This window comes from Phoca vitulina, unplaced genomic scaffold (genome assembly GCF_004348235.1).
Source record: "Phoca vitulina isolate PV1807 unplaced genomic scaffold, GSC_HSeal_1.0 scaffold48, whole genome shotgun sequence".
Lineage (NCBI taxonomy): Eukaryota > Metazoa > Chordata > Mammalia > Carnivora > Phocidae > Phoca > Phoca vitulina.
In genome coordinates, this window is record NW_022589751.1 from 12,095,165 (window position 1) to 12,114,337 (window position 19,173).

Below are 19,173 nucleotides of genomic sequence, written 5' to 3' on the forward strand. Positions count from 1 at the left end.
AATGGGTAAGCAATTTGGAAACTTGTGTAACTTCATGATAGGCTAGCAGTCAGAAGTATGTCTGCGAGGAAGGGTTAAATATTTTTTCAAAGGATATCGACACATACATATATGCTCTTACAGTTTTCAACAGATGAGAGTACTAAACAATGTTATGCCCGGCATACATTATTTTGGAAGTTGGCAAGGGTCACTCGGGATCCCTCCTCCGTGAGCACTTGTATTTCTCAGTTTTTCAAGTGCCGCTTCCTACCACCCACTCTCGGAGATCAAGCAGTCCCTCCTTAAGCTGAAACGCAGGGACACCATGGTGGGGCGCTGTGACAAGCACTGAGCCCACAGGATGAGACTGGCCTGAATTCAAAGCACAGCACCACCACTTACTAACTGTGAGGCTCTGGGCCAACCTCGGCTTTCCCGTCTGTCCAACGTGGCCAATGCGGAAGATTAGAAAAAATGCTCAAAGACCCAGCACGTTGTTTGACAAGTAGTAAGTGCTCAGTTAATTATAATTATGGTCACCACCTAACTCTTCCAGTTCCTTCAACTCCTGGGAAGGTTCAGCCACCTCTCTTTTTCTCTATCTACACTTTCTTTTAAAAAAAAACTTTTTAAAGTAATCTCATTAAATGTCGTGGCTTTAAATCATGTCTGTGTGCTGCCAAAATGTATTTGTCACTAACAAATGTCTCCAGCCCTCACCTCTCCCCTGAACTCCGGGGCTGTTACCAAACTGCCTAAGCAACACTTGCACCCGGACGTCTTACAGGCACAACAACATGACCAAAACTGAGCTCCTGACTTCTGCCCCGTCCCATCTCCCCCAGCAGCCAGCGTCTCCTGCTGTCTTCACCATGAATTGAGAAATTACTGGCAACTCCAGTCCTTCCAGTTGTCCAACCTCAGGGTCATCCTTGACTCTTCTTCTCTCACACCTCACGCCCAACCCACCAGCAAGTCCTACAGGCTCGGACTCAGAATGTCCCCAGAACCGTGTGCTCCCATGATCTTCAGTCTACTGTCCTGGTCCAGGCCGCCCAGAGGGACTCTGTAACGTTGTAAGTCAGATCTTACCACTCCCCTGCTCAAAACCTTCCCGTGGCTTCTCATCTTACTCTCAACAATGAACCATAAAACCCACACCTTCGCTCTAGCTGAACTGACCTCCTTGCCATTCCTCAAACACTAGATGCACTCTTGTCCGTGCTGTCCCGTCTGCCAGAGACAATTCTCCTCATCCCAAAAATGGCTTGGCTGGCTTCCTACAATCATTCGGATCTTCGCTCAAATGTCACTTTTCAGTGAGGTCTTCCCTGATTCCATAGCTTCTTCTGCCTTCTAATACCTATTTATATTTCTACTCATTTACTGTTTGTCTCTCCCCACGAGGGCAGAGATCACTGCTCGGAATACAGCAGGAGCTCAATATTTGCTGCATCAATGACTGCCCTAGAGTCTTTCTGGGTCTTGCTATGTCTGGGAAAGTGAAGGGTAGGAGGTGGTGCACTCAGGCAGCCGCGTGGTGGCAGGAACACTCACGGCTGAAGGTCCCATGCTAGTGGGAGGCTAGTACTTTCCCTGGGTCCTGCAAAGCCTCAGTGAAATCTGAAACCGATACTTAAAATCCCTGGATCTATTCCATTTTCTCCACCCTTCTGCCCAGAGCTGAGGGTGAGGAAATGTTCCTGAAGCCACACTACAAAGTTAAGAATAGTGGGGGTGCCTGGGTGGCTCAGTCGTTAAGCGTCTGCCTTCGGCTCAGGTCATGGTCTCAGGGTCCTGGGATCGAGCCCGACATCAGGCTCCCTGCTCCACGGGAAGCCTGCTTCCCCCTCTCCTATTCCCCCTGCTTGTGTTCCCTCTCTCTCTGTCAAATAAATAAAATCTTAAAAAAAAAAAAAAAGAATAGTGATTCACGTTAATTATAACTAAGTTAACCATTTCAAGCTACATTTCTTGACGTACATTGAAATACCTATCGTAAAAGGAAAGCTAGTTTCAGTCCTGAACTAACATAGATTATTAATGCCTTCTGACTCTGGTTGTTGTTTTATTTTATTTTATTTTGGTTGCTGTTTTATACCAAGATAAAATCCATTACAAGTAACTGAGCTAATTTTTACTGAGCCAACACCCTGAACCAGATGTTACAAGTCAAGGATACTTGCTTTTTTCTTATGTACTGACAAACCAGAAAGATAGATTATGATTCCTTTCACATAAATGTTTATATCTTGAAAGACCACAAAATGTTTTGGCTATTTAACTCCATTATCTTTTTACTAGTTTGAGAATGAATTTTTAATACCTGAGGCATTCCAAGGAATCTTCAGAATAACAAATTGCTTATATATATAGGAAAACTGGACTTTCAAATTTTAAAAATGTCTAGACTATTATATATCACTTCAGTATAAAGATATTATTGTTCCATATCAGTAACTTTCCAACTTGTTAATTGAATGGCTCTCTTTAGTGGGCCTTAGATCTCACTCAGTATCTTGCTGAAAATGGTCTGTTCCTAAAAAACATGTTCTGATTTGATTTGCAACAGTCTTATAAAATTACCCTGAGAGTTTCTCTGGTCAACATTCCTCTTGACGTTACCTTAAAGGGAAGAGAAGCTTAGGAACAAGGTTCCTGATGTGGAAGAGGCTGGCTCTACACTTGGCCGTCTACTGCACTGATTCAGGACAGTGGGGTTCTTGCCCATAATGAAGTAACTACGGCCATGAGTCAGAGGCAGCAAGGCAAACAGTGTGGTTAAATACAGAGGTATATTTGCTGAGTAAAGAAATGAATGTACTTGTCACTTTGAGGCACGTGATCCTCTCCTAGAGATAGAACAAAACTATTATATGCTGAAATAAGATTCTCTCAGGGCTACAGGATATAGTCCTAATTAGGGGGTCTAAAAGTGACATGTACTGGGATATATACACGATGGAATATTACTCACCATCAAAAAGAATGAAATCTTAACCATTTGCAACGACACGGATGGAGCTAGAGGGTATTATGCTAAGCAAAATAAGTCAGTCAGAGAAAGACCAATATCGCATGATTTCACTTATATGTGGAATTTAAGAAACAAAACAGATGAACATAGGGGAAGGGGAAAAAAAGAGAGGGAAGCAAACCCTAAGAGACTCTTAACTACAGAAAACAAACTAAGGGTTGATGGAGGGAGGTGGTGGGGGGATGGGCTGAATGGGCGATGGGGATTAAGGAGGGCACTTGTGATGAGCACAGGGTGTTGTATGTAAGTGATAAATCACTAAATTCTACACCTGAAACCAATTTTACCATGTACGTTAACTTGAATTTAAATAAAAACTAGAAATAAATCATAAAATAAAATAAAAAATCAATAAATAACTAAACAAATAAAAGTATGTACTGGGAAATCTGAAAGCCTGTGGATTAACCCTACATGTTTCCACTGCTCTGGAAGTCAACCGATTTATCAAATTTGAAGGTACTGTGTCTTAGATATAGACCTTAGCTTATTAACCAGCAACTCATTTTGACTAGAAGCTCTTTGAGGGCAGAGAGCACATCTGTGTTTATTACCCTCTCCTTAGCATAGCGCCTGGCACACAGCAAAAACTCAACAAACATTTGCTGGGTGAATGAGTGACTGAACTGAATGTCATCCTGAAGGCTGCAAAATGGCATTTCATTCCCCAATACTCTATAATCAGAGACACCTCCTACTACCCTCCACTATTCTACCCTGACTCTACGTGCTAACTCCAAATTTAAAACTCCAAATTCTCTGGTTGGCTTATCTAAATAACGGCTTATCTAAAACCATCAGGGTTTTGTGGGGCGCCTGGATGGCTCAGTCAGTTAAGCGTCTGCCTTCAGCTCAGGTCATGATCCCAGGGTCCTGCAATCAGTGGAGCCCCCCCATCGCATCGGGCTCCCTGCTCGGTGGGGAGCCTGCTTCTCTTTCTCCCTCTGCCCCTCCCCACTGCTGGTGCACGTGTTCTCTCTCTCTCTCTCAAATAAATAAATAAAATCTTTAAAAAAATAATAAAACTATCGGGGCTTTTTATTTCTTTTTTTTTTTTTAAGATTTTATTTATTTATTTGACAGAAAGAGAGACAGCGAGAGAGGGAACACAAGCAGGGGGAGTGGGAGAGGGAGAAGCAGGCTTCCCGCGGAGCAGGGAGCCCGATGCGGGGCTTGATCCCAGGACCCTGGGATCATGACCCGAGCCGAAGGCAGATGCTTAACAACTGAGCCACCCAGGTGCCCCGGGGCTTTTCATTTCTAATAATTGAAGTTTGGGTTATTTGGGCGATCCTCTCACAGAAAAAAAGTTTAGAAAGTTGGAGGAAATATAAAAAAATCTTAAAGCTATCAATACACTGACAAGATGGAAGTGCACTATTCAAAACCAAAGGAAAACTGAAATCCAGACAGGTAAATAACTACAGAAATGGCACCACCCTGGGGCATCTGCCCAGAAAACAGAACTTTTGTTTCAATGGCCCTCTCAGGAGAAGTGGTCACAAACTCAAAGCCTAGGGCCTGTCCGAGGTGAGAAGTCTAAAAAGAGACCTTTTTCTAGAATAAGCTAAGATTCCAAAGGACTACTGAGAATGCATCAGAATTAGACCAGCCCTCTTGCAAAATTACAGTTGGGGTTCCAATATCCAGGTCGTCCGCAGAATTTTAAGCCTTGAAATTAGTTTTAGGTAATTGAACTGAGACTGCGTAGTGCTCCCCTGTGGGAATTCCTTCTCAGCGTTTCTTGGGAAATGCATATGTCTTTCTGGATCCGAAGAAAAATCAGTCAAGAAAGTGGAACACAAGAGGAAATACTGTAATTCTCCTGTGAGAATAAAGCCTAGAAATAAACGTAGACGCATTTCGGGTTTGAAGGAATCCACCAATGTCAAGTTGAAAGCAAGAGCAGAAAATACTGACACACAAAGTAAAAGATTAAGGTTGACCAGGATGAAAGTAACAGGAGAGAAGTGACCAGGATCTAATCAGTTAGTTTGGCTTTTAGCTGTTGCTATGCTAGGAGTGTGTTTATAAGTGTTTGCGTTCGTGGCCCTGCGTGCTGCTGACAGTGAGTCATTCCTGCAAATCAAATCAATGTTAATAAGCTTATTTATACAGCACATTTTTTTACAAATCTTATAAAGTGACTGTTCAAGAAATATCAAGTTTTAGGGGCGCCTCGGTGGCTCAGTTGATTAAGCGTCTGCCTTTGGCTCAGTTCATGACCCCAGGGTCCTGGGATCGAGCCCCGCATCGGGCTCCCTGCTCAGCCTGCTTCTCCCTCTGCCTGCCACTCCCCCTGCTTGTGCTCTCTCTCTTGCTCACTCTCTCTCTCGAATAAATAAAATCTTAAAAAAAAAAAAAATCGGGCGCCTGGGTGGCTCAGTCGTTAAGCGTCTGCCTTCGGCTCAGGTCATGATCCCGGGGTCCCGGGATCGAGTCCCACATCGGGCTCCCTGCTCCGCGGGAAGCCTGCTTCTCCCTCTCCCACTCCCCCTGCTTGTGTTCCTGCTCTCGCTATCTCTCTCTCTGACAAATAAATAAAATCTTTAAAAAAAAAAAAAAAATCAAGTTTTAGAAGCAAAGTAAGTCCTTCAACTGGCAATCCTGATAAATGATTCTGTGTAGTGTTAAATCTTGCTCAGAGCGGTGAATAGCGTTCCATTATCTGAATACTTGAAACCAAAAATGTTTGCCCAGTGTTCTCCAGGGTTTAACATTTGCCAAAGGTTCATAGTTAAATATATATATTTATATATTAAATTCATGTATATTTATATATTTAATTTACATATAAATTAAAATACTTTAATAGAAGATTAGAGATGTGAATATTAATATTGAATCATTATGCTGTACACCTGAAACTAATATAATGTATATCAGTTATACCTCAATAAAAAAAATTTTAAGAATATTGTCAAAATGGTCTAAATTTTGATTTAGCAAAAGCAATATTGATTTCAACAGCAAAGTAAAAATCAGAGCAAGTACACAAAATATTTTCATTGTCAAAAAAGAAAATGAGCTTACACGAAGCAACATGCACCCTAAAAGCCCATCTAAAAATGCTTTTAGATACATTCTTAATTCAACCAACATCAATCTAAGATGAAAACTCTCTCCTTTGCCTCGAATACTAACAAAACAAAGATCAATCCTATCAGGGCAACCAAAGCTTTGTGTATTTATTTTTTTATTTATTTTTATTTTTTTAAAGATTTATTTATTTATTTGAGAGAGCGAGAATGAGAGAGAGAGAAGGTACATGAGAGGGGGGAGGGTTAGAGGGAGAAGCAGGCTCCTTGCCGAGCAGGTAGCCCGATGCGGGACTCGATCCAGGGACTCCAGGATCATGACCTGAGCCGAAGGCAGTCGCTTAACCAACTGAGCCACCCAGGCGCCCCTAAAGCTTTGTGTATTTAAAATCTTGTTTTAAGAATAACTTTTCAACGCAAATTGTGGTATTATTTTACAATTTTGAAATTTTTAACTTTTATTTTATGTTAATACTTCCTTCTGATGTTCTCAAATGTTTACTGTCATATTTATTGTCTGATTTTGATAAATATTCTATAGTTATGTAAGACCTTAAGGTAAGGGGAAGCTGAGTGAAGGGTATATGAGAACTTCAATTTTTTGCAACTTTTCTATAGATCTTAAATTATTTTACATTAAAAAATAAAAATTATTTTAAAGATGTTATTTATTTGAGAGAGAGAGAGCACGAGCAGGAGGGGCAGAGGGAGAGGGAGAGAGAATCTCATGCAGACTCCATGCTGAGCGAGGAGCCTAACGCGGGGCTCAAACTCACGACCCTAAGATCAAGGGTCTCATGCCCTACCAACTGAGCCAGCCAGACACCCCTAAAAGTATCATTATTGAGAAATTCCCACTACCTGGAATTTGAGACACTTTTGTTCTGCCCCCTGCATATCTCGTGCAAGAACAGTTTATGAGTATATCCCAAAACTTACAAGTACAGAAGGCGGTGGAAGATCCTGGAACTTGCTATGGCTTTGGGGATGTAGAACTGAGCCGACATTCCCTTAGAATTCCTTTTCAGACACTCTGACATCATCAACGTATCTGACAATCCCCCAGGACTTCAGGTACTCATCTTCAGTCATCATTTTTTTAATGCCACTTTATTTCTTAAGTAAACCCTACCCCGCAATGTGGGGCTCAAGCTCACTGACCCCAAGACCAAGAGCTGCATGCTCTGCCGACCGAGCCAGCCAGGCGCCCCTACAGGATCACCTCTCTGAGGACGTGCCTCGGCGCTCATCCTCACGCTTCGCCTTGAGGGTAACTGCTGCTGCCGCCCCCGCTCACCGCCGTGATCCAGGGGCTCAGTGGCCTAGCTCTTCCCTCATTCATCACACCAAATTTGCTCCAGGACCCCCTCCTGCTGGCCCGCCTCTGAGTCTGCAGTCCCTCAGACCTGCGCCCACTTGCAGAGCAGTCCTCTCCTGAGCACACTTCAGAGAGAAGTCTCCTCTCTTTAATACCGTCTGCTCTCCAGCTTTCAGAAAATGACTCCATCTCTGGCCTTCCCAGAATACTCCTTCTTGTTGGAATTTATTTTTCCAGTCACGTACAGTGGCCTGAAGCAGAGGGGGAGGGAAGCGTGTGAACCTGGCCCGCCATTCTCCTGCTTTTATTTCTCATTAGCATCCTGCAGGCCCTGCATCCGCAGATCAGTCTGTGGCGTGCTTTCTTTCCTGACGACACGTGGGCTCACAGCTCTCTGGCACACCTGCCCAAAGTGACACGGCCGTGTTGGCCTTGGGCCCTAGTCTGCTGTTGCCTTGCTTTCTGCCTTTTTCCTCTAGAAATTATTTCTCATGGGAGTTTGGTGAAGACGAACAAAGTCCCCTGAAGCTGGTCGCCCCTCAAGTAAGGGACAGAATTAGAATTTCTGAACGTGCAAGGTGGGAAGCAGTCAACAGTAGTAGTTAAAAACCGGAGCTCCCAGCTCCCTCGGGTAAGCTACTCCATCTCTACAAATCTTATCTGCCTCATCTATCAAGCAGCCGTGTGAATTATCCCAGTGTGTGTAGGGTGGCTGGGAAGATAATCTGTGCAAGCAAATGGTACCAAGTCCTTATTACAAACAAGTTAATAATTGTTAGCTCTTATGGTTACTATTGCAACCTGGTCCTTCGGGTGTCTGGGTGGTTCAGTCGGCTAAGCGTCTGCCTTCGGCTCAGGTCATGATCCCAGGGCCTTGGGCTAGAGCCCCGCATTGGGCTCCCTGCTTAGCAGGGAGTCTGCTTCTCCCTCTGCTTCTCCCCCTGGCTTGTGCTCTCTCTCTCGCTCACTCTCTCTCTCTCAAATAAATAAAATCTCTAACAAAACCTAGTCCTTAAACCACAAAGATATAAGATGCGGTTTTTTTCATGAATCTTAGCCTGGCAGTCTTTAGTCCTTACTAGAGGCCGGTTATGGAGGTCATTGTATTCAGGGACTTCCCACCGGCAGGCCTGCCATGGATGCTTTAGCACAACAGGACGGATAAATGTCCATGAGGTTTGAGCTGCTCTATCTGGTCACAGGATGTATCGAGACAGAGCAGTCGAATTGTGGTGACAAGGTAAGAAATGAGGTAATGAAAAAGCAAATCAGTCTTTGTCAAAGATGGTAACATCTCCCTTAAAAACATGGGGAGGCCATTACGTGGACTGGTGGATGTCAAGAAACGCATATCTATTATTTCCCCGTCACTTACCTCTGAGTTGCTGGAGTTCCATATTCAAACTTTCAATGTTGCTCTCATAGAACTCAAGATCCTCAAGGGTCTCTTCCCTTAATGATTCATCTTGCTTCTCCTCCAGCATTAAGTTTAGCTCTTCTTGAGCCCTGCTATCCACATCCAAGTCCTGTTCCATTTCCTGAACCCTCACCAATACTAAGGGACACTGGGAAGTCTGGTCCAAAGTCTGGTCCACACTCTCAGGGCCCTCCTTCTCCGGTGTCTCACAGCTCGGACGGGTACAGGTTAGGAGGCTGGGGGATCCTGGAGTCCCCCGATGCTGTGCCGAGGGAGGTAGGGGAGCGGGGCGAGAGGGTCGCATCGCCAAGGGCGGTTCAAGTTTCAGGTTCTGGTCAAGAAGCACGTGGGGAGAAGCGGATGCTGGAGTACAGGGACGCGGTGGCGGGGGCCTTAGGGCTTTCCTCCTCTCAGGCAGCTCCTGCTGGCTGGTTAGCTTTGAGGAACCTCGGACAATGTCCTTCTCCGAGTTAAAGTCCATGATTGAAAAGTGGCGCAAAATTTTATCTGGTTCTAGGCTGGGCCCTGACAAGCTCTTTTCAAACTCCATCAGCTGTTGTGTCAACTTCGAATCCAGGTCAGTGTTGCCTTCTCCGTGTAAAAGTGCCATGGCTTCGGCTGCAAACACCTTGTCTTGCAGACCAGGCCTCACGTCTGATCCCTCTGGTGCAGAACAAAAGCTGGAGACGTTTGCTTTGGGCATGTGGTGCTTTATAGCACATCTCGCCACGCCCTGGAGCAGAGAGCTCAACTGGCTGTGTGTGACTACCCGAGGGCCTAAAAGACAGGAGCCACCGTGAGGAGGCAGCACTGGCTTCTGCAGGGTTTTTGGTGGGGAGGACATTCCTCTGGGAGGTAGGCTGGAGTTGTCTTTAGTCCTTGCTTCGAAGGGAAGAGGGTCAGCGTACTGCTCTGAGCTTCGGCGGCCCCCTCCTGCTGTAGAGTGATACTGGTGCTTCTGCAGTCTGGGAGGAAAAGGTACCTGAGGGTGGGAGGAAACCCCACTGACTATCTCTGAAGGATCCTCTGCAGAAGAGTCTTTGGCAAGAGGCTGTTCGTGCCCCAGGCCTGGGCTTCTTGGGGCACCCCCTGAGATGCCTTCATCCTGATGAGAGTTTTTGTTTACTTCATACTCACAAGTCAGATGCCCCAGGGGAGATGCAGATGTCTCAGAAATAACACAGCTGGACTTCTCTGCTTTATACTCAGGAGATTCGGGTTTTCTTCCCTCCACCACCAAGGAGTTCTCTGAACAACCCAAAGAAGGGTCAGGGATCTCAGTAGGGCTGCTTTCCTGTGGAGGATCCATGGTCTCCTCTGCTCTTGTTTTAGAAAATAGCTTTACAAATCGGTAAGGAAAGATGCCTGTCCTGCCCTTCAGTGATCCTTCTAGCCACCCATCTTCCAGCGTTCCCAGAATTCGGATTTTATCACCTACCTCAAAATCCAACTCATTCGGCTCCAGGGCCTGGAATCTGTAGAGGGCAATTCCATAAGTCCCCGGCTCGTCCTCATCTTCTTCTGGCCCCCTCTCGTCTTCTCCTGTAGGGATCTCTTCTTCACCATTAATAACGCAGTCATCGTGATTTCCAGAACTTACCAACTCATCCACAGTCCTCAGGGGCCCCAAAAGCTCTACAAAACCTTCTGGAAAAATGCCTCTTCGACCCTCTAATTCCCCTTCAAACCAGCCTGGTTCAGGAACTCCAATAATGGTAATCACATCCCCTTCTCTGAAGTCCAGCTCCTCGTCCAGCTGGGCCGAAAGCCCCATCAGCGCCCGCGCTTGTCCCATCGAGTACTCAGGAATCTGGAGCAAGGTGCTCTGTGGGCACCAGCATCGGCTCTGTGAGGAGAGGCAGAGCTCCCGAACACATGACGACGGGAAGAAGCCCCGGGCACCCCAGCAGCTTCGGCCCTGCAGCCAGCCGGCCGTGGGGGCACCATCGAGAATCACTAGGTCACCTAAAGAAAGACAAGCAAAGATAACGACCTGAGTCATCACCCCAAAAGAACACTGCCATAACTAATAGTGCAACTCATCATTTTAAACATCTATCAGATTCAGGGAAATGTAACTCTGGAGTTTTAAGGGCATAATACTTTTGACAATTTAGTGAATTTCGACCATTTAGTGACAACACAGTGCACAGTCCTGTAAACCAGTGCTTTTCAACATGTGGTGCATGGAATCCTGGGGGAGCTCCAAGATCCTTTCAGAGACTCTGTGAAGTCCAAACTATATTTTCTTCAGAGACTTTATATATTTCAGTTAAAACAAAATATCACAGTCGATTGAATATAAATACAAATATTAGCATTTAGCTTCCTTCTATTAAAGCAAATATTTTTTAAAGATTTTATTTATTTGAGATGGAGAGAGAGCAAGAGCAGGGGCAGAGGGAGAAGACGTGGGACTTGATCCCAGGACCCTGAGATCATGACCTGAGCTGAAGGCAAACAATTGACCAACTGAACCACCCAGGTGCCCCTATTAAAGCAAATATTAAAGAGATTTGCAAAAATGTAAACCAATGATATTCTTCCCCCCTAAATTTTTTTGTTTAGAAAATTATTTTTCATTAAAAATATGCTATTTATGTGGGCGCATGGATGGCTCAGTTGGTTGGGCGACTGCCTTAGGCTCAGGTCATGATCCTGGAGTCCCTGGATCGAGTCCCGCATCGGGCTCCCTGCTCAGCAGGGAGTCTGCTTCTCCCTCTGACCCTCCCCCCTCTCATGCTCTCTCTCTCTCATTCTCTCTCAAATAAATAAAACCTTTAAAAAAACTATGCTATTTATGTTAATATATAATAGGTTTTAAAAAATGAATTGATAAATATTTTTTAAATTTCTGTTTTAACAGCAGATATTGCAAATATCAATAGACTCACATAAGCAAGAGCTCTTTAGGGTCTCAATAACTTTTAAGAGTATAAAGGGCTCCTGGGACCAAAAAAGTTTGAAAAATGCCACTATAAACAATGTTCTTACAGTCTGTGTCATTGGATTAGTTTATAAATGATAAAGAATATATACATGTCCATTATAATCCTTTGAACAGATGCATCCGATCTCTCACACTAACTTTTATTCAACATCAAATACAGAACAATGAAAGACGTCTTCAGGAATGGTTTCTTTTTTTAAAGATGTATTTATTTATTTGAGAGAGAGAGAGAGAGAGTGAGTGTGCATGAGCGAGAGGGGCAGAGGGAGAGGGAGAGAATCTCAAGCAGACTCCACAATGAGCTAGGAGCCCGGACCAGGGCTCGATCCCACAACCCTGAGATCAGGAGGACGCTCAACCAACTGTGCCACCCAGGCAACCCCTGAGGAATGGCTTCTCTGTGGGAGGTACGGGGTGTGGGCAGCAAGCTCTTCATCTACTTCCCCCAAAGGCCTTTTTGAACTATCCTTACCCTGACAACACATTATATTGAAATCTTAAGTGTGTTCTAGCAATCAGTACTTTTGTGGGGGTTTTTTGTTTGTTTTTTAAGATTTCATTTATTTATTTGAGAGAGAGAGAGAGAGAGCATGTGTACCCGCACAAGTTGGGGGGGAAGGGCAGAGGGAGAGGAAGAAGCAGATTCCCCACTGAGCAGGGGGCCCAACTTGGGGCTGGATCCAGGACCCGGGGATCATGACCTGAGCGGAAGACAGATGCTTAACCGACTGAGCCACCCAGGCGCCCCAGTACTTTTGTTTTTGAAAATAGTTCCAATATCGATGTTTCAGGTTAACCTGACAAAATATAAGCTGAACAGTTAGCATATGTCTTACTGTTGAAGAAGGTGAGGTAAAGAAAGGATAGGGCACAGTGATTCTGGAAAAAAATCAAGTTAAAATTCAGTCTTAGAGGATTCGCCCCAACTTAAAGAATTACTCTATAGTTCTGTACTAAATTGTTTTCTTTGTTTGTTTGTTTTATTTTTTAAAGATTTTATTTATTTATTTGAGAGAGAGAGAACGAGAGACAGAGAGCATGAGAGGGAGGAGGGTCAGAGGGAGAAGCAGACTCCCCGCCGAGCAGGGAGCCTGATGTGGGACTCGATCCCAGGACTCCAGGACCATGACCTGAGCCAAAGGCAGTCGCTTAACCAACTGAGCCACCCAGGCGCCCTGTACTAAATTGTTTTATAACAAACTCTTAATTATCTGATAATGAACTGTTCGTTTTGTGGATTATCAGTTTCAACCTTTTTTAAACTTCCCTCTTACTTGACACCTAGTCAACTTTACTTTCATCAGCAGAGGTAATCAAGGAACGCAACCAGCCTAAGTAAAATAAGACCAGGACAGCAAAGCACCTAAGTCATGTAAGTCATTTTATAGTTAAGCATATTTTGAAACTGGATTATCTTTTAGGGTATCAGCTTGCATGCTCTTGATTAACAAATTAACAAATAGATTAACAAATTGAGTCTGTCCTATCTTCCCACCAAGTGAATTACATATTCCTTAATGGCAGGTACCACTTCTCTTTTGTATTTCGTGAATTGGATACAATGCCTTTTGCATAGCAAGCATTCAATGTCCATTTGATAAAGACAACGATTCTCCAACTCCAACTCCCAAATAAATTAATTATATCTTCCCTCCAAAACTCGCTTCAAGCTGCTAGCTTCCCTTTTCCCTCTAATATCCTCTTACAAGCCTTTTTTAAAAAAATATTTTATTTATTTCAGCGCAAACGAGTGAGAGAATGAGACAGTGAGAGAGAGAGAGAGAGAGAGCAAGCATGAGCAGAGGGTAAGGGGAGAGGGAGAAGCAGATTCCCACTGAGCAGGGAGCCCAACACGGGGCTCATCCCAGGACTCCAGAGATCATGACCTTGAGCCAAAGCCTGACACTTAACCAACTGAGCCACCCAAGCACTCCTCCTTCTAATATCTTCTTGCAGAAATTATTTCCCCTCATTACTCGTTCTTGCTACCACCCTAGTCCAACAATCATCTCACTCTCTTAAACCTTGCCCCAGACTTTGTCTCTTCCAGTCTCTTCCCAATGATTCATGCCAAACTAATGTAATAAATGTACCAATTTTACCATATCCCTCCCCTGCTCAAACTTTTCTCTCGAGGCATGAAGGCGTCTTCCTACTCCCATAGAATTCTTCTCTAAAAATCCTATTCTTATTAACTGAAGTAGATTTTTAAAAAAAAGTTTGCTCCGGACACTCTCTAAAGAGGTTTAATTACTCAACTACCAAAAGACTATTTTTATGTTTTTACCTCAGTGCAACCTGGCATCTACTGCCAGTCATACCCCCTCCCCCACGGCTACCCCAGCCAGCCAATATTATCTCCCCTATGAGACCCTATTTCACACAAGGGCACTTTCATTAGCTCCTATACAAGTCTGTCTATCTGAAACCCTAGCATACTTTTCTAAAGGACGTTAGAAACCCACATTCACCTTGGCCATCTGTAGCCTACTAACGAAATGATTATTTCATCACTCATTTTGACACTTGTATTTTCACAGACTACACAGCACCTAATGTAAGCTTTTGCGCTTGGTGGTAGGCACCCTATTCATTTTCACTGATTTGATATGTTTTACTTAGAAATTCTTGAGAAACAGGGTCTTGGCCCTCTATTTCTATATTTCTTTAATTTATGATTCAATATCCACTGGTTGGAACTTGGGGTCCTGAGAATGTTACAAATGATTTTTCCCCCACTAATTCTAAGGCTCTTCCATCAGAACCCCAGAGGGAACTCATTGAAGACAGGTTATTGTCCAGGCACAATAGGCCTTTTGGGGAAGAAGAAGAACAAAAGCTGGCCACAACTCCCACTCCACTGGCTTGGGAATGAACAGGATTCCCTAATGCTGCAGAATGACAATGTTTTCCTTGCTTTGCCAGATCTCCAGGAAACCCTTATCACAGGGCTTGCTTTTCCTATTTTCAGCTGGGTGACTGTTTTGATAAGCTTTATTACCTGGCAGACTGTCACTCTGTTGGCTACTTCTATGTAAAAAAGGTAAACTTTTTAAAAATCACAGTTTAGATCCTGAAAAGCACTTTAGAGATGATTTTGCTCAACACCTTTATTTTGTTGCTGGTACTGAGTTTTTTGCATGAGTCTCTCGTTTTCATCAGAGAGTCGTGCCCCTGTTCCCCTGGCATCCCAGGTGATTCCTGAGGAACGAAGGCTACCTAGTGGTCATTTCCAGACTTCGGAAACAATATGAGCAATTGCTGGAAGAGAGTGCCCAGATTTCGTAAACGGGAAAACAGGAAGTGTGGTGATCCTTAGGGTCAAGCTGAGGCTTCCACTCGTGCACAGTTAATCCCAGCTGCCCGGCTGCCTGCTTCTTCTGCTTGGATTTTTTTCTTTGAGCAAGAAATGCATTTAGGTATACGATGGTAAGAACAAATGCAAGTCTTCTTAGAATCTGAATATAAGTAGTATGACTCTGCAGTATTAGGTCCCCCCCTGAATCGCAATGCCCAGGAAGACTATGTGCTTTATGCAGACTGACCACACATGTTACTGAGATTTCCATGAGCCCTGTCAGAACCTTACCCTCACAGGTCACACACACGGCAGCACAGACTTACGGCATGGGTGCTGTATCAGTCATCAGGTTATTTGTAAATAAATTTCTCCAAAAAGTTAAAAATAGAACTACCCAATGATCCAGTAATTGCACTATTGGGGTATTTATCCCCAAAATACAAAAACATTAATTCAAAGGGATGCATGCTTATTGCATGCTTATTGCAGCATTATTTACAATAGCCAAATTATGGAAGCAGCCCATGTGTCCATTGATAGATGAATGGATAAAGATCTAATACACACACACACACACACACACTGGAATATTATCCAGATTGAATAAAAAAAGAATGAAACCTTGCCATTTGCAACAACATGGATGGAACTAGAGAGTATAATGCTAAGTGAAATAAGGCAGTCAGAGAAAGACAAATACCATACAATCTCACTCATATGTGGAATTTAAGAAATAAAACAAACGAGGGGCTCATTTGGTTGAGCATCTGCCTTCGGCTCAGGTCATGATCTCAGGGTCCTGGGATTGAGCCCTGAGCTAGTCTCCCTGCTTCTCCCTCTCCTTCTGTCCTTCCCCCCTACCCATGCTCACTCTCTCTCTCAGATAAATAAATAAATGAATAAATAAAATCTTTAAAAACAAAAAGAAATAAACGAGCAAAATTTAAAAAAGAGAGAGAAACAAACCAAGTAGTAGACTCTTAACTGTAGAGAACAAACTGATGGTTCCCAGAGGGGAGGGGGGTTGGGGGGATGGGTGAAATAGGAGATGGGGATTAAGAGCACACTTATGAGGAGAACTGAGTAATGTATAGCCTTGTTGAATCACTATATTATATTCCTGAAACTAATATAACACTGTATGTTAACTATCAAATATTAATGCTTTCAGAGAAAAGCTGTACAATAATAAATGAAAGACAAAGATTTTGTTTCTAAAAAGAAACTATACCAGCATTAAAATTAAAAACTTAATTTAAAAAATTACAAAAAATTTATCAATTCATTTTTTATTGGTCTTTTTGAGAGTGGGAGGTGACCTAGAAACAAAGTTATAGGCATTCTGTGTTATGTGAGGCAATTATTAGTGGTATTTCATCATTCCCACTAATTTTCTTCTCTCCTCTTTCTCTGTATTTTCCTTGTCACACTCTCATTTTTGTTTTTTGTTCCCCCGCCCCCTTTTTTTTCCTCCCTCTGTTTATTTTTAAGACAGTCAGTGGCCCTGGCCACCTGCATTGATCCTTCTAAGAGAAAACCTTGTTTTTCTCTTTTAAAAATTTTTTCTATTTGAGTTGACACACAATGTTACATTAATTTCAAGAGTCCAACAGAGTGATTGCACTTCTGTACACGTTATGCTATGGTCACCACAAGCATAGCTACCATCTGTCAGCATACATGGTGATTCCAGTACCACTGGCTCCATTCCTCATGCTGGGCCTTTTATCCCTTTTATCCTTCCTCATTCCATAGCTGGAAGCCTGCACCTCCCACTCCCTTCATGTATGTTGCCCATCCTTCCACCACCCCCCCCTTCTGGCAATCACTACTTTGTTCTCTGTATTTATAGGCCTGATTCTGCTTTTTTTGTTGTTGTTTATTCATTTGCTTTTTTGGATTCCACATATGAGTGAACTCATCTGGTATTTATCTTTCACAGTCTGACTTATTTTACTTAGCATAATACTCTCTAGGTCTATCCACGTTGTCACAAAAGGCACAATCTCATTCTTTCTGAGAGCTGCGTTAAGATTCCATTGTATATATTTACCACATGTTCCTTATCCATTTCTCTATCAGTAGACACTTAGGTTGCTTCCATATCTTGGCTATTGTAGATAATGCTGAAATAAACATACAGGTGCACATATCTTTTCGAATTAGTGTTTTCAGGGTTTTTTTAAAAAAGATTTTATTTATTTTAGAGAGAGAGAGCACACCCATGTGCGTGTACATGGGGGAAGGAGAGAGGGAGAGAGAGCGGGGGAGAGAGAATATTCCAAGCAGACTCCACAAGGAGTGCAGAACCCAACTTGGGGCTCAATCCCATGACCCTGAGATCACGACATGCGCCGAAACCAAGAGCCTGACATTCAATCTACTGAGCCACCCAGGTACCCCAGTGTTTTCATTTCCTTTAGGTAAATTATTGAAATTACTGGGTCATACGGTATCTTCCTTCCTTCTTTCCTTCTGCTCTTTCTCTCTTATTTATTTTGAGAGAGCACATGTGTGCACCTGAGTGGGGTGGTTGAGCAGAGGGAGAAGGAAAGAGAACCTTAAGCAGGCTCCAGGCCCAGTGTGGAACCCAGGCCATCTCACAACCCTGAGATCAAGACCTAAGCCATACCAAGAGTCAGAGACTTAACCGAGTGAGCCACCCAGGCGCCCCTATTTTTAATTTTTTGAGGAATTTTCATACTATTTTCCATAGTAGCTGTACCAATGTACATTCCCACCAACAGTGTACAAGAGTTCCTTTTTTCCTACATCCTCGCCAAGACTTGTTATTTCTTGTTTTTTGTTTTTTTTTTTATTTTAGCCATTCTGACAGGTATAAGGTGATATCTCATTGTAGTTTTGATCTGCATTTCCCTGATTAATAATGTTGAGCATCTTTCCGTGTGTCTGTTGGAACTACATCAAAATAAAAAGCTTTTGCACAGCGAATGAAACCATCAACAAAATAAAAAGTTACTGAATGGGAGAAGATATTTGCAAATGATAGTTCCAATAAGGGGTTAATATCCAAAATATATAAAGAATTTCTACAACCCAACACCAAAAAAACAAACAATCTGATTAAAACCCGGGCAGAGGGCCTGAATAGACGTTTTCCCAAAGAAGACATACAAAGACAGCCTTGTCTCTGAGTTTAAATATAACTTAAAAGACAGGGAACAGTCCAAAACAATTGGACAGCTTTGTGGAAAGGAGAAAGAGTGACACCTGCTGGAAGGACTACTGGTGATTCCAATTCCAGATAGAATCTCCCTGGAAGAATGTCCACACACACAAACCTTCCCGTGAAGATCAAGAAACCAGGCCCCCCAAAGCACATCTATGAAGTCCAGGAATCCCAGGTTAAGAATAACAAAGATAGCTCATCTCTACTGCATGCTTACCGTGTGCCAGATGCCATACGTGTGTGACCTCATTCAGCCCTCACAACTACCTGAGTTAGGTATTACTACCCTACTGAGGTGGAGAGAATGCAAGTAACTAGCCTAAGGTCACAGCGACTAAGTTGTGGAGTTGGATGTAAATCTAGGGCCCTCTCTGTAGTTTGCTGAGTAGTGGAGGGGGAAGGCTTCAAGAGTAGTTTCGACAATAACCGGGAAGGCTGCTTCTTCTTTCAAATAACAATGGAATTGGCATAACTGGGAATGAAGATAAAACTCGGAACCAAGATAGAGAAGATGGAGTGTATGTAGAAGGGCTGTTAAAAATGTAAAACTTGGTTGCATTATTTGTGGAGGCTCAAACTTGTGAAGGTTCAATACCATACTTTTTCCATTTGTTCTGCATTTTGATTCTGAAACGAAAGCTGGCTTTGCCCATTTCTTATGAAAAAAACTTGTTGTAAATCCAGTTGTCTAATGGGATCTATATGAAGTTAGCTATGTCTGTATGCCCTTCTCCCACAAAATACTGTATAACTAGTGTGCTTGTAGTAGTTTACTCCACCATCTTTGTAAGCTAAGGTCATTGAGAGTCACCCATTTATATCTTAATTTTTAATCACGTCAGTTCTTGAATGGGTATCTCCTTAGCCTGCTGATTTCTTTTTCTTTCTAAAGAAAGTGGGTGGAAAAATTTAGACATTTGTTTACAATAAAAAGAATTCA

General features: G+C 43.1%; 1 protein-coding gene across 4 annotated transcripts in view; it reads right to left on the minus strand.

Moving 5' to 3' along the window:
- Positions 1 to 19,173, minus strand: part of DNMBP (dynamin binding protein) — a 103,156-nt gene that overhangs the window by 48,310 nt on the left and 35,673 nt on the right. For all 4 annotated transcript variants that reach the window (XM_032432348.1, XM_032432349.1, XM_032432350.1 and 1 more), the window contains one exon: positions 8,751 to 10,757. In XM_032432348.1, the coding sequence (XP_032288239.1) occupies positions 8,751 to 10,757 (2,007 nt within the window). The remainder of the gene's footprint in view (positions 1 to 8,750; positions 10,758 to 19,173) is intronic.